The 22,605-nt window shown below is 35.0% G+C and overlaps 1 protein-coding gene across 2 annotated transcripts in view; it reads right to left on the reverse strand.

Moving 5' to 3' along the window:
- Window positions 1–5,005: 5,005 nt before the first annotated feature.
- The window catches only part of LOC120488110 (uncharacterized), a 31,256-nt gene continuing 13,656 nt past the window's right edge, over window positions 5,006–22,605 (reverse strand). The window contains exons 2-8 of one of the 2 annotated variants that reach the window (XM_089125929.1): window positions 13,322–13,377; window positions 12,057–12,101; window positions 11,089–11,307; window positions 10,726–11,001; window positions 8,556–8,834; window positions 6,494–6,736; window positions 5,006–5,956 (exon numbers count right to left, since the gene is read on the reverse strand). In XM_089125929.1, the coding sequence (XP_088982055.1) occupies window positions 5,331–5,956; window positions 6,494–6,736; window positions 8,556–8,834; window positions 10,726–11,001; window positions 11,089–11,307; window positions 12,057–12,101; window positions 13,322–13,352 (1,719 nt within the window). In that variant the 5' untranslated portion in view covers window positions 13,353–13,377 and the 3' untranslated portion in view covers window positions 5,006–5,330. Of the gene's footprint in view, window positions 5,957–6,493; window positions 6,737–8,555; window positions 8,835–10,725; window positions 11,002–11,088; window positions 11,308–12,056; window positions 12,102–13,321; window positions 13,604–22,605 lie in introns of those variants that run through there. The other variant, XM_039684604.2, reaches the window with a different exon arrangement.

Raw genomic sequence — 22,605 nt, forward strand, 5'->3', positions numbered from 1 at the left:
GTGGAAAGATAGCACAGATAGCCGAGAGAGGGACAGGAGATGTAGTAGAGAAGACTACAGTAGAACTGAAAAGAAATAACACAGTTTAACTGAAATTATCGGCACTTCCTCTCTTTCTCCTCAGCATGGCACTTGACATTTTCAATATACTCTTATTTACTCGCACATCAGCAAATTAAAGGGAAAGTTCACCCAAAAATGATTGATATCTTCTGTAAATCATCTGGCTATTTGGATAAATGGGGTGTCTTATGAAAACAAATGTCTGGGTCATTTTTTTTTTATCCCAAAATTAAAATGAGCACAAACAAACACACAAAAAAACAGAACCTCAATTTTTCATAATTTAAATATTTTCTAAAATTATTAAAAAATATAATGTATTTTTAATTTGATTCATTTATTCTATATATTTAAAAAAATCAGGATGAATCAAATCCTACCATGCTGAATACTGAATATTTTTCATGTGTGTTTGTATAGTTTGTAAACCCCATATGCATATTGGAAATATCATTGCAATTATGACAAAAGTGAACGTTGATCTGAGATGTCAAGCTACAAGCATTTCATAAAACATCCCGAGACTTTGGTGTGTGTGTCATATGAACTGCTGTTATGATGCTTTATGGATCTTTAAGGTCTTAATTCATTGTAATCGCATGTATTCAAATAAGTGTCTTTTGTGCTCCACAGAAGAAAGTTAATCATTCAGTTTGGAATGACATGAGGGTGAGCAAATGATGACACAATTTACATTTTTGGGTGAATTATTCCTTTAATGTAAATCATGAAGCAGATCCCATAGAAATGAAGTGATATTTCTGTGGTTCTCTCTCTGAATAATTAAGATAATATAGTCACTTATGATCAAATCTCTGTAGAAGGACGTTCTTAACACATCACTGCGGTTTGTGTCTTTTTCCTTTCTTTTTGTTTCTTGGGGTTTGTTTCCTATGTACTTGTTCTATGTTGTGAAATGTGAATGTATAAAAAAAACTTGTGATAAAGCAACTTGTACGATTAAACTTCATTATTGTGGTTATTATTATCATTGCTGCAGTTCAAACAGAGAGACTTACGGCAAAACTAAAACTATGTAATTTCTACATACATTCACTAATATTAAATAGTTATTTGATACTCTGTGAGTGTGTGAATATTTACAGTTTTAGGTAGGCCTGAGTTCTTGATCTGCATTTGGGATTCACATTTATAATATCTGGTGTATTATTACTGTGATAATGTTATGAAGGGATCAGTTTCAGCGATCCATAAATGGTGGTGAAACTAAAGATGCAGATGTCAGTGAGTAATGAAAACCACAGTTTCATTTATAAAAAATTGAATTTGAATACTTAGAATTATAAAAAGATACTTCACAAGGAATAAGAATAAACCGTGTATAAGATGGGAAAAATGAGCAACCAGTTTGCATAACCAGTAAACCCAGTCAATGCTTGAAACAAACCTGAATGTGATGCTGAACTACAGTTGCATTGCAATAAAAGTTTATTTCTGCACACAGTTATAATTTTGATATACATATTCAATTAAACAAGCAGAAAATGCATTGCTTTTTGATAGTCGAAACAAGTTATTAAGCATGAATAAACAACAGTGCAAATGCAAATACATCAAAGTCCCTTTCTTCCACTGTTGTGCAGTCCGTGGATGAAGAAATAGCGGCGTCTTCCTCATGCAACTCTTCTCAAGATACACCCGGAAACTGGCAAAACCAAATCAATCCTGCAGTGACCTCTTGTGGTTGAAATAAACAAGCCTGAATGTGATGCTGGACACCATTCTGCCTTTTAGTGGAGAATCACTGAACTACCGGTGGTTGTAATGAAAGTTTATTGTAACAGACAGTTAATACAGCTTTGGTCATTTTGATATACATCTTCAATTAAACAAACAGAAAATGCATTGCTTTTTAAGTTCTTACATAAAGAAAATCCAACAACATACAAAACAACGTGCATGAATAAAAATATTTAACAAAAACACAATAGCTAGCCTATTATTAAGATATAACAATAAGCATGATGAAATAATGAAATGGTGCAAATAAACAATGCGTTTACATGAAGCTTATATAATGGCCTAAATCTATTGTTAAACCAGTGCAATTATTAGGAAACTCAGAAATAAGTACATTTGCTGATGTGTTGCTCTCCAGCCCCACAGATAAACTTTAGTAGCATAAACTGTACAATCAATAACTTCACGCAGATATTCACAATAACTGATTCTGTGTAATTATGTGGGAGTGTAATTGCCAAAGGTTAATCAAGTATATGCTATGTTGTGTGAGTTTGATTTTATTTATGCGTGATGCTAATAGTATTTACATTTATAGCCTTTAGATTTCGGTGGTTCAATCCTTCAGCTTTATTGCACAAAACTAACTTTCTTTCTCCACTTAGGCTACAACTCGACCTACAGGTCTCTGAATTCTCATAACTGCAAGAAAATGTATTAAACTGAGAATGTGGATCTGTAACTGTAATCTGACTTTGTTTGCTGTGTTAACTGTACCTATTTGATTTAAGGTTTCGCTTTTGATCAGAATGTCAAATCTCTTTTGATCTCAAACTCAGATGCCAGTTTGTTTGGGATCGTCTGGATCTTCTGAAACACGACACACCTACACACTTTTTGAAGCTTTTTTGTTTAAATTTTTATTATTTCATTGGCTATTATTGTAACCTTCATAAATACCCCCCCCCCCCCCCCAATTAACAAAAAAATTGGCCCTCCCAAAAATAATGCGGAAACTCGTCGCTCGAGAAGTAACGGTTGAATTTGATTTGATTGACGGCACTTCTCGCGCGAGTTTCTGTCTGAAGCGTAACCGTAGTTGGCTGGAAGCTACGGGTTATTGTCAAAATATGAGTTTACAAGTTGAAATATTAATATTTTTCTCTCACACACCTATAGTTTAGCTTTAGACGACATTGTTTAATCTCTTACTGCGATCGCTTTGATTACTGTCGTGTTCACTTGGTCTGCTTTTGATCCTGCAACGTTACTCATGTCATGATGGATTGGTTTTCTAAAAATCTTCGTCTGGAGAAAGCCAAGTAATACAGCTGAGACAGAAAGAGGGTGAGTAAATGATGGGAGAATTTAAAATTTGGGGTCGAGTAGCCTATCTCTGTATTCAATTAACTAAAAATAATAGAAAGGTATACACAATAGTTCCCACATGACGTCACAACATACGGGCATTTGCCGACCCGGCGCCATTGCTGAGGGCAAAACAGTAGAAGAAGCAACACGAGTTAAAAACGAAGTGAGTTTCGTGCTTAAAAAGTGGAAATGGTCATCTCCTGCTGTGTCAATGGATGATAAAATCGTGCCGGAGGTTCAGTTAAACCGGGATTTTGAAGATAAGCTTTTGTCAGAACAACGACGGAGGTTATACAAATATAAGTTAACACTTTGCAGTTTAAATGATGTCCTGTATGAACAAAATGACGAGGCATTAAACGCATACAAAACAGCATTGTTTCCACTGTTCGATCGCACAAATACACTCACACATTTCAGCATTGCAATCTCAGATTATGTCTCTAAAGAACCCGCGTAATTAGTTCCCCATTACATTAATTACCGTTCCACCCCTATGCTTCAGTGTACAAATAAGTACACGCATATTACAGAAATCACCGGTGTCTGTTTTAAGGGGAACATGGGAATCAAGTTGTGCGTGGCTATGGCTTTTTAATAAACAGATAGTCAAGCATCTTGCTACTTCGCTATGATGACAAACGTCACCAAACCAACCCTGGGCAATCTGACTGTACGCCTCCAGTGATTTCCAGGCTCGGAATTGCTCACATGTGTAAAAACTCCTAGTCAATACCAGATAAAGGTAACGTTAACGTTACACATGAAAATACTGTATCTGGGCAAAGCTGAATAATCAGTGATCAGTGCTTCCTTAGGTATTACTGCATACGGATCCACACCATTTGATGATTTATGATTTATGAATGATTTATGAACGAAATGTCTTGTTTTAATAGTCTCTGTATAATTTATTTCATTTTGTCTTTTAATGATTTGCGTAAAATTTTAAACAGAAATAAATATTTTTTTGTACAACAACATTCTCTGATAAAACTTTGTGAACACCTAGTAAACACAGCAGTTATGACCTCAAAGATGGCGTCTCCTGGCGGGGAGGTCACGTGACATTAATTTGGCTGTGGGAACTATTTGAGTAGAGACCTTTTTGTTTCACAATTCTAACATTTTTTCTCAGAATTGCGAGATATAGAGGCTAAATTCGCAATTCTGTACTCTCTCTCACAATTTCAAGATTAAATTTCTCAGTACTTCATAACACTGCTAGTTAAAAAGTCAATAGCTGTGTCTGAAACCGCTCACTCGTTCACTCATTTACATATGAGTGCACTATATCTGCAAGGAGTGAACGAGATGAAGTGAGTGAATTCGGACGCTGACGTTTACACTATGCGTCAGAGAGTTAGCTAGTGCTGTCACCAAAAAGGCTTCGTCACACGCACTGATAAAACTCCTTTTATCTTACTTTATAAAATAATATTAACAAAAATTTACAATCATAATGACTTTATTTTGTAATTATATATACCTCCGTGCCAGCTTTGTAGTTTCATCGCGCTCCGGCAACCATTATTATATTATCCGAATGAATACGCTTCCTAACGACGATGAACGGATATTATAATCTATCCCTTTACAGTTGACTGAGTTAACAACAATGCCACAAATTTTCAAAACACATTAGTAAAACACATAAAATTATGTTAATGCCTAAATAATGTATTTTAATAAAAAAAACGATATAAATATAATTTCATTTAATTTTACAATTCATCTATATAATATTGTCTCAATGTTTTAATATGTTCTATTCAAGTAATGATTAATAGAAAAATAAAACTAGCATGAAATAAATTTTAAAGCAGGAATAAGAAAGCTGTAATCTAATCTCTGGTTTAAACTTGCTCACGCCAATTGGATTGCGGGAAATAGTGCTTCAGCAAGTGCACATCGAATGTACACTCGAATTCAGAGAGGATTGTGGGTAAAAGTAGTGAAGGAATGTAGGGAATGATGTCGTACACTCAGAATTCGGGCACCACTACAAAATGGGGGTGGCGGACACCCGATATAGTGCACTATATAGTGGATAGGGAGCGATTTCATACACAACTAAATCTATATATAAACTCTCAATTCTTTCTAAAAGAAAATAAGTCAGAATTGTGAGATAAAAAGATCAGCGATTTGACTATTGTTTAGCATTTATGTGGTGCTCTTTCTTACAGGTTCCTTTATTCTTTCTCTTTGCTCATCTCTTTCTTATCCTGTTTTCCGGCCTTCAGTTCTTCATATGGATTTTCTTCTCCTGCCACGGCCTCAAAATCTTTATCTTTCTGAGGAAGCTGCTCATACCCTCCCTCTGATTCTCCTGCCGGTGTTTTTGAGTCGCCTGAACTTAAGGTTTGGTACACCTCAGCTTTCACACTCTTAAGAGCCTCATACCCGCCTTGACCTTCACCCTGACCTTGACTTTCTGCAGCTCCGAGTGTGTGGTACACCTCGGCTTTCACACTCTTAAGAGCCTCGTACCCACCTTGACCCTCACCCTGACCTTCTGCAGCTCCTAGTGTGTGGTACACCCCCTCCTCCTGCCTCTTTTTTAGGGCTTCATAACCCCCCTCGGCCGTGTCCTTATCCGTATTCTCGCCTAGTGTGTGGTAAACCGCCTGATCGGTGAGTTGGATTTGCTCATAGTCTCCATCTTTCTTCTTATCTTTACCCTGTGCGGTCGCCTGAGCACTTGCTTCAAGTCTTCTGCGCTTCAGTGCGATCAGCACCACGATCAACACCCCGAGAACCATCAGAATCAAAGCCACCATGATGGGCAGCACATTTACAGGCTCTGACTCCGGTTGTGCTACAAAAAAGAGAGAAGATAAGTTTACATGCAAGAAAAAATATGAGAAGTGTACAATTGTGAAGTGAGAAGTGAAAGTCACTACAGTCAACATTAAAGTGCACGGAAAACGAAAGTGTTCATACAGCTCTGCATGCATCTGTTTTGGCGTGAAACTTTTAGGTGTTGCAGACACTTTGAGAACCGTTTCTGCTGTTGATTACCACAGGAAATAATTTCTCATAAAAAAAAAAATCATTAACTTGAAATAAATTTGATGTTAACTGGAACTAAAATTAAATGTTATTTTATCTCAATAAGTTGCAAAGCATCATTTCTAGCCAAAGTTATACTTGCGAGGAGTGAACATTTAGACATAGAGAAAAAGTATCAAACGTATCTTGTGCAGAAAAGTTAGCTTTTCTTTTACACGTGTGTGAAATCCAACAATATTTAATAAAAAAAAATAATATCGGCTGATATATCGGAATATTGGACTTTAAAACCCCAAAATATTTGTATTGGTATCGGCCTTCAAAATCTAGTGTGTTTGGGTACCTTCGTAGCTGTAAATGTTGCTGAAACGGGAGAAACCCTTCCCACACTCCACCCGGCAGCTGAACAGTCCTCCTTCCTTCACGGTAATTACTTGTGTATTTTCAGGTAGTTTTCGTCTTGCAAATAAGTCATCAATAAGTGTGTGATACCAGCGGTAGGACATGCAGTTAGAAGGACAGCCTCTGCAGAGACACTTCAGTCTATTTGGAGACGTTGAATCCACTGTAGGAGCAGGAGGCCCACCTGTACCACACATACAAATATGACTTACAAATAATTCATTCAGTTGTTGTTCCTGTAACTCAGTTGGTAGGATAGTGACTTAAAGGGGTTATGAACTGTTTTTTAAAAAAAAAATTATATTGTTTTCTGAGGTCAACTTATGACGTTTGCTTGGTTTTAACATTAAAAAACATCAAAATGAATAAGTAATAGGCTAATTTCTAACGAAATTTCAAACTGATTGAAAGGGGAGGTTATTCCTTTCATAATCCAATCGAGAGAAGAGAACATAAACACTTGATCGAATTGAAAACTAAAAGCAGTGCGCATATGATGTGCGGAACGAGCTCCATAGACAGTAACGAGCTCCCCCCGGCCCTGAATAATTGTCGAAAAAACCTCTCAAAATGCTGGCTGTGGATGCGAAAAACGCAGAAAATCGAACCCGATCCGAATTTTTTTATGACGGACGAAAGTTTCGGAGGCTGTGTGCAAGCGTGAGTGACATAACGTGAGGTCGAATTTTGTTTTTAATGTGTGGAAATTTCGGATGCGAATTTCGGACTCGGTGTGCAATGGCCTTAACAAGGACGTTTTCAGTTCAGGATATTGATTTCTCAGTTCATCACCCCTTTAACATTAGCTAAGGTCATGGGTTAATTTCCAAGTGAATATGTATCCTTATTAGGGTTGGGTATCGAGAATCGAGTATCGATTGGAACCGAGACTAACTTTTCGTTTTTCCCGGAATCGTTCAAAAGTTAAAATTTCGATTCCTAGTTTCCATATTCACAGTCCGCCGAGCGGAAGAAGTAACCGCTGAACAACACCAACGAAGAAGCGTCTACCGGAAGTGTTGGCATAACCACGTGAGTCGAACATGAGTACCTTACGTCGGCGATCCAAAGTGTGGCTTCACTTTTCTAAAAATAACGAAATCTCGGCAAAATGCAAAATTTGTGACAAAAGGAGTATTTCTACAGAAGGAGTATTTCCTTCAGAAAGACCGTTGGTTAGCAAGGTTAGCTAAACTTTTTTGACCCTGCCTCTTAAAAGAATCGGAATCGAGAATCGTTAGGAACCGGAATCGAAACAAGGAATCGGAATCGGAATCGTTCAAATTCAAACGATACCCAACCCTAATCCTTATTAGTAGTATTAAAGCATCTGGCAAATGTAGATTCAGTGAGTAATTCGTTAGACTAATTCGAACCGAGTTGTTCTGACTGAATCATTTAAAGAGTCATTTGTTCATGAATCATCGGACTATGCTGGTGAAGCAGTGTGCTTGCTTTTGCATGCAGCCAGTAAAAACAACAAAAGATAAAGATGTGATGGGTTGCTTTATTTAGTTTTATTTATTTTAGCTAACTTCATCTTACTTGCAAACAGTGAGTTATTATCATTATACAAATATAATGTGTATACTTGTTTATAAATCTTGTACTTAAATATATACAGTATAGTAACATGTTTTATTGTAATCATTATTATTGTTATATTTTATAAATGCCATGGTACCATGTCCAAAATATCCTTAATAGTTCTAGTACTAGAACTGGTTGTGTACACTCACTGCAAAGAAAAAATATTTTCAATATTTGTCAATTATTTTGTCAAATCAATTTAAATCATTTATTTAGTTCAGATAACTTATTATTTTGAGTTTCTGATGATCGATCTTCTTCATTGTAGTAACTCACTTTTTCCAGTTCAATCAACTTAAAATTTTAAGGCAACCAGGTTACTTATTTTTTTAAGTTAAATCAACAATATTTTTTTTGCAATGTATAAATGAAGGGATGAGGTGAGGCAGTTATTGTAATATTGTAATGTTTACCTATAACTTTTATCTCCTGCGCATCAGAATCTCCTTCCTGCCGGGCAGCATCTGCAGTGATGTGGGTGTACCTGTAGGTGGCGTGACATCTGTACTGTCCGGTATGATCTTGTGTGGCGTTGGTGATGATGTATGTGTCTTCTTTTGTGGTTGTGATTAGCTGATTATCCTTATAGAAAGCAGCGGTTTCGGCTTTCCCTCCCCAGACTGCACACCTGAGCGCCACACTCTCGCCCAGCAGTGCAGGAATGGCGGGAGGCTCCAACATCACCTTGAGCTCTGAGACACACAGACACACAGGTCAGACATCCATCATCGACTGCTGCAAGAACCAGGTGCTTCGTTCAAAGTATGGTGTTACTGACACAAACTACAGGCTATTGGCTGTTTAAAAGGGATTCAACTGGAAAAAATCATATTGGAATTTCTTTAATTGAATCTATATTGGTCGACTTTGTCTTTGAGTTGACAAAGGACATTAGTTTTACCTCGTAGCCTGGGTTTCCCCATGCAGTCTGGATACCATGAACCAAATTTTCCCCTGAAATAGGGAACCAATCACAGAACGGGGAGGGAGCACAGCCGCATTAGCACCCAATAATACGGCTCTGGGCATTCGTACACCACGCCTCAAATACGTGAAAATGAACACCAAGTTTCATTCTCAATGATACGTGGTCTGGCGTTAGCCAGGCTATATTCATCTTGACTAACAAGCTTCAAATTCAGTAAACTCTAACATAGCTGACAACTTTTGAGTTTGGTAGCCTAAACCTTTGGTAGCCTAACGTCACATACTTTTATTAAGTTTAATGACAGCATGGTGCAATAATTGGTTACTATAGGCTACTGTTTTATTGTTGCTTGATACAAATTTTACAATTTCAATGTAATTCTTGTGGTTTTGATTGTGATCTTGATTCAATTTGGATACATATACATATAGGCTACTACAGTAGATGTTAATTTTTCTCAAGAAAAAAAAATTGCCTAATGCTGTAAACACAGACTACAGAGAGCCCCGTCAGCTGGTATTATTAACGTTTTAAAAAATAGCAATTTAAAAGAAATATAAAGTAATAAATAATGTCAATATGTCAACAAAAATCTCTTCCGTGATTTAATACTCACTTGCCTGGTTTATGCTACTCTGAGCAATGATTGAACTTTGTATTTTGAGCACTTGTTGTGTTGTTATTGCCTTGTTTGATTTAGTCCTCAGATGTAAGTCGCTTTGGATAAAAGCGTCTGCTAAATGACTAAATGCAAATATTTAGCAAAATACTAATTTAAACTAATGCAAAATACGTGCTATGGCTTTCCTGAGGTAAAAGTAACGTTATGTGACATTGTAGTCTATTGGTTGATATTTCAGTATATGAGGCAAATACATTTTGGTAAGTTACTGTATCTTTCAACACACACACCCATTGATCATTCGTGTTTATTTACTATTCATGCTAGTGAAGAAAGATGATCAGTTTACGTGCATTTTAACTGAGGCGCTACAGCGATTTGTCACATTCAAAAGCGCCAAAATGATATTTATCGTTAGGATTTCGTAATAAAATTGACAGAATCTGAGAGCTGTGAATTTGTTCTATATCAAAAGTACCCTTCTCTGTCTGGTCTGTCGTGTGAAAAGGGTCAATGCGTGAGAGTTGGCAGCTCTGCTCTAACATCAATTACTTAACATGTTTCAGAGCCAACAAGACTGATAGGAACTAGTTAACATCCTGTAGTCAGAATATCTTTTCTAGGAAAGAAAGGCATCTGGAAACGTAACAGAATGTCATAATAATGTGTAATATGAATGCAGTCCCCCCCCATGTTTTTACAGAATTAGTAATGTTATGATAATCACATGATAATATAAAACTGGTTTAGACGTTTGTTCATCCGCGGAACACAATAGAAGATTTTGAAAGATGTCTCCGAGTTTGTTTATTCATACGGTTATAGTCAGCGGAATCTGATGTTGTTTTGGACCCCATTGACTTTCATTGCATAGACGTTGGACACAAAAAGTCAAAACATCCTTCAAAATCGAATCTTTTGTTTTCCTCAGAACAATTAAGTAAATAATGACAGAGTTAGTAGTTTTGTGTTTCCCTTGGCTTTAACTACACAAGTAATCTGAAATACAACAGGGACAGGAGGAAGGAGTCACCTGTCATTTTCAGCGTCACAGCATTGCTTCGTTGTGTCCCGGTCTTCTTGCACCAGAAAGTGGCTCTTTTTGCTTCGTTCAATTCTGCAAACATAACAGCCCTGTTCTTCATCTGATCAACAGAGGTTCCTAGTTTAGAGCCGCTCTCTCCCCTCAACACAAAACACTTCCAGTCATTCGGATCATCGTCCACCTGCAGGACCAGGTTTCTTCCACCACCTTTGGTCATCACAGCGCCACCTACAGATGGTGACAGCTGAGCGTGAGGCTCCAGCTCTGAGAGAGAGAGAGGGAGAGAGAGGATGAGAAACAGCAGGAGGAACTGATGATGAAGTTTAGAGTTATTTAGGATGGTGTTCATACCTTCGACAGTGAGTGTGTACGGCTCGCTCTTCGATCCGCCCCGCTCACATTCGTACCTCCCGTTGTCTTTAGATGTCACGGCTGTAAAAAGCATTGAAGATCTCTGATGTGAATGAGGCGTTCCATTAATGAACCATTTTATCGGTTCACCCCCTCCTTTACAGATCAGAGTGATGTCATCTCCAACAAACACATCTGGGAACCTCGGCAGGAGAGACACTGAGAGAAAGAAAACAGACACGTCTTCTGTAACGCCAGGTTGTCTGACTACTATTATTGATTGACAGTAATTGCAAACCATTGAGATTTAGTTCTGCCTACACAAACAATATAATAATTGGAGAAATTCGAAAAGTTTGAAATGGACCGCAAATGTGCAATTGTTAATTAATGATTTTTTAAATTAATGGATTTATAAAGGCATAAATCAATAATTTATGGGCTTATTTATTTATACTTTTTTTTTTCTCGAAAAAAAAACAACAACTTTTTTGTTGCTTTTTTAAAAATATCTTAATATTGCTTTTCACCATTTTCACCCTCTCTGACTTTAATTAAATGAACAGTTTCTTGCTGTTTTTTTTAATTCAAGGGCTTCAGGTATTCTGTCGAGTTCGGTGTAGTTTTTGACTGTCTAATCGATGTGAAATGTGCCACAAGTGATGAATAAACTTGAGCTGCTGGTTTCTAACAGATCTATGATTCTATGCAGATCTTAGAAAATGATCAGATGCTTTTTGATCATGTTGGAGTCAGACTGTCTTCAGCGAGGAACCACGTCAGGAACTACTTTGGACATGGTTCATTATAAATGAGCCTCAGTGAGGTAATTACTGACACTAGAAACATCAGTATGCTGGTTTGCTGATCTGCATTGGTGTTTCTTAATGCTGAGCTATAATAGATTTGATAGTATCTCTTTTTTTAGCTCCTCTGATCTTGTGCACAATGAAAATGTGTGTATTTACCTGTTGGATTTTGTCCATTGTCTTCTCTTATGAGAGCCAACAGCACTGTGACATAAAAAGATAAATCAGATTATTTCAGCTGTGTGTTTGTATTCAAGCATGCAGTATGTGTTGCTCTCAATGTGCAATTTGGTTATTATCAGGCATTGCTATTTACAGAAGTTGCAAAAGTCATGGTCGTGTAGATGGTCAGTGATCAAGAACAACTTGGCTCAAAATGCATGACTCATGCATGACGCATATATGTTATTTATCAATTTATGGTATTAAGTTTTCAGATAAATATATATTTTTTATGATTAAGATGAATTAATCATGAATTATGATTATGATTATTTTGTCTAATTAGTCTATAGACCATAATACAACTATTAACTTCATTCATTAGCCTGATCGCTTGTATGAACAATTCTGTTTTTGGTTCATTAATGGAACAGATTATTTCTGCACTAAGAAACTACATCTTTCATTTTAATTTGCAGCTTCATTGAATTTAAATGAGACGGCCACACCCAGTCAGTTTTGGGCGAATCATGACTCAAGAGTCACTTGCATTTTCAAAAAAGTACTTTTGAAAGTAATTCTTGCATATCTTTCTAAAATATCTTTGTAAAAATGTGTTTTTGGAACTGTAAAGTGTTAAAAATGATCATATTGCATACATCACCAAAAATGATATTATTACATATAACGAGGGCTTGGAGCCAGAGGGGCGTAAGTGGCATTTTGGGCGAATATGAGTTCTTTACATCAAAATAAAGGTCTCGATGAGCTCTATCCAATGGTGCCACAAATACCTATCTGAGGTCAAACTGTATTGAATAAAGCAACAAAAGGCGTATATGTTTTAGAACATGCTCATTGTGTTAATATGCCATACATTTTTTACTTAAATACTCATTTCATGTAAGTATGCCTGTGGTTGCAATGTCTGTGGTTTACGTTAATAATACAGGTGATTGAAGTGTGGTAAAAATTTAGTTTTGTCTCTCCTGTAAAGTTTGTTAAAAAGCCACTTACGCCCTTCTGGCTCCAAGCCCTCGATAATTAATTCTGTCAAGTTGGCATTGAAATTAATTTAACTGATAATTTGATATTTTTTTTTATCATCATTTAATGCCAATCTATTAACCAGACAAACAAAGCTCATTGAAAACTTGTGAAAACTGTTGTTGACATTTCAACATTTTACTTCAAGAATTTGTTAAAACATCCCATTACACAGAATCAGACAATAAGATGCTGCATAAACTCTTGTGTTTTACCTGACAGTGTTAGCAGAGACCTCATGTCCATCAGCCGAGCCGAGCCACGCCGTCGTCTGTCAGAAAGAGAATTATGAGTGTCTGATGGACAGAAGGATGAGCCTTTTGTAGAAATTTGGGGAAGTAGAGAAAAAGTGGTTAATCAGCTTTATTGCATTAAAGCTCAGTCTGCGCATGTTTCCATTGTTTTTGTTCAATCTGACAGTTTTTTTTCCCTTTTGGTAATTAGAGCGGCTGCCGCACCCTTTGGTCACACTTTTTTTTAACAGCTCGCTTTAGCTGTGTGTTTGTATTCAAGCATTCAGTATGTGTTGCTCTCAATGTGCAATTTGGTTATTATCAGGCGTTGCTATTTAAAGAACGTGCAAAAGTCATGGTCCTGTAGATGGTCAGTGATCAAGAACAACTTGGCTCAAAATGCATGACTCATGCATGACGCATTTATTTTATTTATCAATTTATGCTATTAAGTTTTCAGATAAATAAATATATTTTTATGATTAAGATGAATACTTTGTCTAATTAGTCTATAGACCATAATACAACTATTAAAGTGTGCATTCATTTTAAGTGCATTCAAATTTGATCACTTTAATAAACAATTCTGTTTCTGCCCACGCAGAATATTTATGAAATCATAAAATATTATTTTATATCAATGTCAAAAATGTTTATATCAAAGTTAAAATTACGAATCGTCTTATTTAGCATTTTTTAATACAGTTTTGCATTCAGATGTTCATGTTAAAAAAAGCTATTAACTGGTTCATTGTTTACTTTTATATATTTTCAAATATTTTTAATTCATTCATGCACGGTAATTTTAAGAGAGAAGCGACGCATACCCCCCTTCCCCAGAAGCAAGCACAAATATTTATACTGACCTGTTGAATCATTTTTAGTTTGTGAAAGTATAAAATATTTGCTAGTTAACCTGAAATGACCCGGGTTCTTTTAGTGTCTGCACAGAACATCAGTTTGTGTATTTTTAGTGTTGGCAAAACAGTGTTACTTTACTTTGAAAGTTTTTCATGTCTACTTTCTGAACAGCATTAACCACACTTAACCACACTCTGATGTTTAGTGAGCGCTGGTTTTTAAGTGTAAAGTGCACAGGCTCTGCATTTTTTTTTTTATTTCCTTAAAGTGCCATGGTGGATAAAAGCTGATAAATGTTGTAAAATGAATGTTCAGTGAGTCATTCAGATGCATCTGGGTACGTTGCAATATATGTGGTCTTGATTTTGATTTCAATATGATTCAAATTTGTTATTCATTTATGTCAGGAGGTCCAACCGGTCAGTAGTGACAGCAAAGAGGACATCTGACAACACATCTCAAAGCCAGTGAGTAAGTTTGAGAAAAACACACTTTTCCACAAGAAAATATATGGACTTATTTTGCAAAGGAGATTACAAATATTTATGTCACATGAGGGAATTAACTTATTATTTAATGCCTTCTTCTTCCACTTCAGTGTCACAAAGCATCTTTATACTTCTGAGACTCAAGCTTTCATAGTCATTTCTATTCTGTTCTATTCTTTATTTAATTTGCTCAAGATGTGTTCCTAATTCTTTTTTCCATTTGTGCTAGAGGAACTTGCTTTACTGTGTGTGTGTGTGTGTGTGTGTGTGTCACTGTGTGTGTGTGTGTGCATGTACCTTCCTGTGCATTTCCCAGAATAACCAATGATGGTGTTATTTATGAACAGAATCATACCGATTGGTCAGCAATTTTTTTTTTACTTGATATTAAATAGATCTTGCAATCAACAAGTGTATATTACATATGTTGGTGAATATTAACTGATGATGCTATTGGTAAAATAAGGGACAAAATGTGCTAAAATTTAGGAGAAATGATATGAATTTATAGCAGCACTTTCTATGAAACCAGCATGATAATATTTATTTGACAGTGCCCTATTATACACATTGTTTTCATAAATAACTGTAACCGTTGTAATCTATTAATCTTAATTATATTTATGCACCTTGTAGATACTTTTATCAATGTGTCACAGATCTATTATTATCCATTCACATTACAGTGCTTCAGTAACACATCTGATTAAAATGTATTAACGCACTGTGAAAAAAATAGCTTTTGCACTCGACGTAACTTACTGACTAAAGTTTCAATAATTCAATATGAATAGCTTTATAATTAATCATATACAGTATGGATGCTTCAAAGATGGTGTTGCTAAATTGATTATCAGTATAATCTTTTGAGTGGGACAGAATATCAGATTTATGCCAGATGGTGAAATGTAGAGGCAGTAAACTCTGTGACCTGTGCCGTTTTATAGTTGTGTTGGGAAAGAGAGAGTTCGATGCCTGTGGTAAAGTAGTGGTGACTTGGTTTTGCTGAGTTAGCCGTGTTTCTGGAACAATCCTGTCGAAAGTAAGAAAAGCTCTAACCATAAGCTAACTCTTAAACTAGAGGGCCTAACCTAATAATGGCGGTGTTCATAAAGGAGACGTTGTTCCAGAACCAAGGCAACATCACTTTTAATTGATTTTATTTATAAAGATAATATAGTTTTTAATGACTATTTTGCATGATCTGTTTGACTCTTAGAATTGAGCGAGCTGCTTGTTGTTGTTGTTTGTGCTGCTGCACTTTTCCAGTATATGATAGAGATTATTTAAAGGGTTCATATCATGCTTTTAAATCATTCATTTTTACATATAAATCATACTTGGGTATGTTGGCAATGGTTGGGTCTGAATTTCTCATTATTATAGCTCCACTAGCCCCTTTTCTACCCCTTTTCTGATGTGCGTCTGTGAGCGACCCGTTTCAAAGCGGCCCCTTTAAATAAAAAGGAGATGCATCACACCCCGCCCGCTCTCCAGGTCGATGAGTTCACGGTCGGTTCAATTAGAGATACGATTACGATACGGTAGTTTGATTAGAGATACGATTATATACGATACCTTCAAGAACATTTTTATTCACACTTTAACCCCTTAACTGTCACCCCCCCTTTTTGAGAATGGGGGTTAAATGCTCTATTCACACTTAAATGGTTGTAATTTAAGAATGCCTTGGAATATATACCCAAGTTTGGTCTTGTTTTAAAGAAAACACTCAGCAGATTATTGCTGAAGTGAAAACACTTCAAAAAATGAAAGTATGAAGAAGTTATGGAAGTTTTAATTCACAGTAAATCAAATATACTGTACTATATATTTTTTATTTTATATAAAATATATATTTTACAAAATATTTTTACTCTAAAATTACTATAAAATCAAAGCCATAAATCTAACCAAGTTATGTTCCAAATTTGAAGTTGATATCACAAAAATTGAAGTTCCTATGAGATTTTGTTTAGGCGTAGTACCAAAAATAGCCACCGGGTGCCATTGAATTCCATTGAATTTAGTTGTGTACATTCTGCCTTAACAAATTAATACATTTCTGTCCAAATATCAATTTTGTCACAAAATTTGGAACCTTCAGACTCAGACCTTTCTGACAATATGTGTTTTGTCAAGATTAATAAAGGTTTTGATCATAAATTATGAAAAATAAGGATGCCCAAAAGGGGAGGAGCCTCATAAAATAAGTACCGTTTCTATGGTAACGCAACGTTCAATTATAAAATGGTTTTCACAGGATGAATTCTGAGTGTATAAGCTTTCAAATGATACCTAATTTATGATAACTACTAAAATGTGTGATATAATAAAAAAAGGCGATAAAAATATTATTATATTTTAGAGGATAATATATACATATATATTATCATTTTTAGAGGATAATTTTATACTATACTTTTTATTTTTTATTGAAAAATACTAGATTATATGTTTTATTATGAACTTTTAGCATAAAAACAGAAGTTTCAATTATTAAAAGTGGGTGCATCAACTTTTTGTGACAAAGGTCAGACCTCCTGTTATGATGCAGATTTTATTAGGTGCACTCTTGTCATAAATTCATTAATTACTCTTCCTACATAATTTTTAACACAAAACAGGGGTCGAATATTTAATTAGAAGTCTTAGACCTTTCCAAAAATATATAATTTGTCATAATTAGATTAGGATTTAATAGAAATATAGTGAAGTAAAGTTAGGCGTCCCGGTACCGGGACGGTGACAGTTAAGGGGTTAATAAAATGTCAACAACAGAAGACTTGTCCGTCAAGCCTTACATATTCGAGCCAGAGCGAGCGAGTTGATAAAGACGACGACTTTTTTGTGTTTTGTGTTATTAGTGAAAGTCGACTATTTCTCTTGTTAAAACAAGCTAAATGACTACGGTCTAATCTTACCACAAACAATCTGTATTGATAATATGATACTTTTAGAAAAGCATCAGAAAACAACGCAGCTAAATGAGCATTGATGAAACTCAAGAACAATAATACTGCAGACGGGTAACGTTACTTCAAAACAAAAACAAAGAAAGACAAAGGTACTGCTAAACCATGACCACCAACCATGTGTTTTAAGAAAGTAAAGTACTTTATTTTTATTAACGATATTTACAGCTTATCGAAATGCTCTGTTCGTCGTCTCCAAAGATAGAAGGAATTTACCTCTCATTCAGACGAAGTCGATCGGCAAACCCGTCTTTATACTATAAAATGCTTCAGGTCACTAACGTACATCCAACAACTGAACATTTTGACTTGCCCTCTCGTAACTTCTGCATCATTGAGCTCGGACGACAAAACCGGAGCGAGAAATAATAATGGCGGATTGCTCGAAGTGTTGGGCCGGTAGTCGATGTCCTTATTTGTCAGTTCCGCTGCAAATACGGTGACGCTGTAGTTCAAAAAAACGTCACAGAGAACAGAAAAATCTGAACATGTTGAAAAATATGACCAAAACAGAATATAAAGATATAAACGAAGCACCTGAAGAGAATAATTTCATCTTTTCTGTACTTATAAACACTCCAAATATTCAACAAAATGCATTTAAGGGCTAAAAAAAGTGGATTTTGCATGATATGTCCCCTTTAAAGGCTGTGTGTTTAAGTTTAAGTGTAGTTTTTAAATGTTCATTTTTACATTGTTTTATTTTATTTTAGACAGAACTGAAAGTCAGTTGAGACATGTCTCATTCCAAAACTGAAAGCGTCTGCTTTTTACAGATTATCGGCTTTATAATACAAGTTCCGTGAATGACTAATATCTAATGAGTGAGTAATATAGTACATTACAGTCTGAGGGTCAGTGATGTGGTTTAAGACATGTTGGGGGATTTTTGAGTTTGTCTCTTGGAGGAACAGAGAACAAGTCTTCTCTGAAAGTCATCATATGCTTAATCTTTCCAGTAGTTTGATTTGAATGTCAAAAAGTCCAAACCTCTTTAAAATGCTTACAATAGAAATTTTGTTTTGGCTTAATTACTGGTATTTACTATATTAAGTATCACTATTACTGTTGCTTATCGTTAGAGTTTGTGATGTGATGTCCGTCGTCCTGCAGCGTTTGTGCTCCAGATATGAATAATTCACAATGTGTCTTCTTGAGGTATTAGTTATGATGTTGGACATTAAAATAGGTGACTTGCGGTAAATCCCACCGATTGAATCAAGCATCAAGGCGCAGTGAGTTTTGTAAGTAACCTCTAACATGTTCTTTAGAAATTAAAAAAAATAAAGTTTATTAATTGGATGACCTGATAAGTGCAATGCATAAATGATGTATCCTTATGGATAATGTGTTTACAGTTTTTCTCCGTTCTCACATCACTATTTACATTTGCACAACAGTTAATGCAGTTCTCAAAACAATTTGTACAAACTGCAAAACTTAGTTGATAACTTGCAAAAGTGTGTCACTTGCTCAAAATGGATAACTCATTCATCAAAAGCAAGTATTCATGTCATTGAAAGTGTCAAGATGAAAAGTCCTAACACCAGTGTTTATGAACAAGATAGTCAAATGGCTTTGTCATGTTTTCATACTAACAGTTTACTTTGTAAGTGTTTGCCAATGCAAAAAAAAGTCAGATCTTGGTGACACTACCTGAAAATGCTCAAGACAGTCCTATAAACTATTTGCACAGCCATTTGAAAACTACAGTAAAGTTTCACATTACTGTATTTAGTGAGGTACAGTAATTGAGTACAAGACACTGACTGAATATGTATGTTTCACATTTTTACTGCATGGACTTTGCAATTCTAATTTGATCAGAGCATTGTGCAAAAGAAAAAAATACACCCTTATTTACAACAAACATAAACTCCCTTTGGGTAGATCGGTGCACAACTGTAAACAATATCACAGTACGTATTGGAACTGAACATACGACATACATATACTGTAAATCATTCATGCACATCTCTTCTCATCAGTGAAAGCTGAGGTTCACCTGTGAGAAATTGTTTAATTTAGGATAAAAAAGGTTTTTTTTTAAGATAAAAAAAAATTGCTTGACGGATTTTGAAAACTAGTTCAACATTTTTGTATGTGATGACTCAAGCAATGAAATGAGGACTATTAGTTTTATATGGAATGACTATTCAGCATTCACAATTATAGTTAATTTGGACTGATATGACATAAGCAAATGATAATGTTATAAAACAGCAGAGAGTTGTATGAAAGCAATTGATGCATGTCCAAAAGCATTTGCAATTTGTTGGAAGGAATGAGAAACTGCTACTATGATGTGCACAAATGACAAAAAGTTGTGGAGGTTGAACTAACTGTTGTGCAAATGTAAATAGTGATGTGAGAAATGCACCAAAGCGACTGAGACTGTGGCTCAGACCTACTTACACACGCCTGAAAATAGAGATGTACTGAGAAAACCACGCTGGAGGAGCCCATAAACATGAGAACTCGCTAGTAATCACGAGAACACCACTGCCGATCAGAATGATAGATAGATAGATAGATAGTCAGATAGATAGTCAGATAGATAGTCAGATAGATAGATAGATAGATAGATAGATAGATAGATAGATAGATAGATAGATAGATAGATAGATAGATAGATAGATAGATAGATAGATAGATAGATAGATAGATAGAATGTTTTATTTTAGATCTATGAGCTAAATGTATGCTGGATTAAAGATGTAGACATAATGTGATGTATTCTATTAACTGATGATCAAATTTGTGTATGGAAAGCAGCGTTTTGGAAAGATGTTTACAATATTTGCATGTGCATAACTGACACAAGTGCAACAGTCGGGTTCTGGAACTAAAAACTCAAGTCATTATCTCCATAAGGAAATTGATTTTGTATATTTCAGAATCTATTTCCTTATGGAGATAATGAATGAAACTTACTGTATAGAAACCTTTAAAACCAGACGTACTGTGAGCTATGGTTAATCGATATTTGCTTGGATGATATCATCCTGCATTGTTTCAGCTTATTTTTTTAAATAATTGTGTTTAACAGTGGAATTCCTGGGAAAAAAACTACATTACCCATGATGCTGGACAGACAATTACACTAATTCCAATTTCCTGAACTTCAGCCAGCGCCTTGTTTCCTGTCTGCCATTATTGGACAAACTGATTAATCCTGGTGTATCTGACCAACAACATTTATCAGACACACCTGGATTAATCAGTTTGTACAATAATTGCAGACAGGAAACAAGGAGCTGGCTAAAGTTCAGGAAGTAGTGGAGCTGTGTATAAAGCCAATCAGAGAGTTGAAAAAAGCAACACACTCCAAAATATCTCTGTAGCTCCACCCACTGTCGTGAATGATGTAATCAAGTAGATCTCCTGGCCTACACTTTCAAAATACTAAAAATGTTTTAAAAATATATGTGGGTGCACTGTGTATAATTATTTTATATATACTTGTATAAATACACACAAATGCTTGTATATATTTAAGTAATATTTTCATGTATATACTGTATATAGATTTATATATAATTTATATTATATATAAATATAAAAATTTTATATATAAATAATATTTTTTTCTTAAATATACATGCATGTGTGTGTATTTATATATATATATATATATATATATATATATTTATATATAAAATAATTATACACAGTGCACCCACATATAATATGTAAACACAAACTTTTATTTTGGATGCGATTAATCACGATTAATCGTTTGACAGCCCAAATATATATATATATATATATATATATATATTGCAATAAACTAAAAATAATTATATAATAATATTACATATAATCAACATTTGTAAATTAGTAGTTTTGTATTTTAAATGTAAAATTTTTATTTATGCTGTTTGCAATGCTTCATGGGATTGTAGTTCTTTCCCTCAATAAAGCGTTAAGTACATTCTTGTACCTTTTTTTTTTTTTGTCCGATTTTTAAATAATTTTTTGCTTCAAATCAAAGTTTGTAGTCATGTTTGTTGTGATTCGCCTTGTTGCTGATTGGCTTGGTTCATGGCTTATACAGCTTTAACAAAGGCTATTTTAAAATCCTTATGGGGAAAATTAATGAAAAAAGTGCTTCCGGAACAAGCGCCGCTGAAAAAGGGGGCACTGTTGCACAAGATGGGTGGTTGCCAGGGTGTTGCTATGTGGTTGACCGGTGATTGTTAACTGTGTCGTATGAAAGCTCTCTGTGGACTTATGGCCTGTAGATGTGGTATGGGTCCCTCTTCAATGTCCATCTCTTTTCATCTTTTTTTCATCCTTTCTAAGGTCCAGTAAGTGAAAACAGTGTGTCTGATGATGATCAGTGTATTGTTGGAAAGGTCAAAGACTTCTAAATAGATATTCCACCCCTGTTTTGTGTTACAAATTATGTAGGAAGAGTAAATGATGAATTTATGACAAGAGTGCACCTCAGAAAAATCCGCATCATAACATGAGGTCTGACCTTAGTCACAAAAAGTCGATGCACCCACTTTTAATCATTGAAACTTCTGTTTCTATACTAAAAGTTCATAATAAAAAATATAATCTAGTATTTTTCAATAAAAAATAAAAATTATAGTATAATATTATCCTCTAAAAATTATAATATGTATATATATATATTATCCTAAAATATAATATTCAATTTTTTTAGCGCTTTTTTTATTATATCACATATTTTAGTAGTTATCATAAATTAGGTATCATTTGAAAGCTTATAAACTCAGAATTCATCCTGTGAAAACCAGTTTATAATTGAACATTGCGTTACCATAGAAACGGTACTTATTTTATCAGCATCATTATATACATAATTTGTAATCAAAACCTTTTCTAATCTTGACAAAACACATATTGTCAGAAAGGTCTGAGTCTCAAGGGTCCAAATTTTGTGACAAGATTGATATTTGGACAGAAATGT

The sequence above is a fragment of the Pimephales promelas genome, chromosome 22 (assembly GCF_988280905.1).
Source record: "Pimephales promelas chromosome 22, fPimPro1.hap1.1, whole genome shotgun sequence".
Lineage (NCBI taxonomy): Eukaryota > Metazoa > Chordata > Actinopteri > Cypriniformes > Leuciscidae > Pimephales > Pimephales promelas.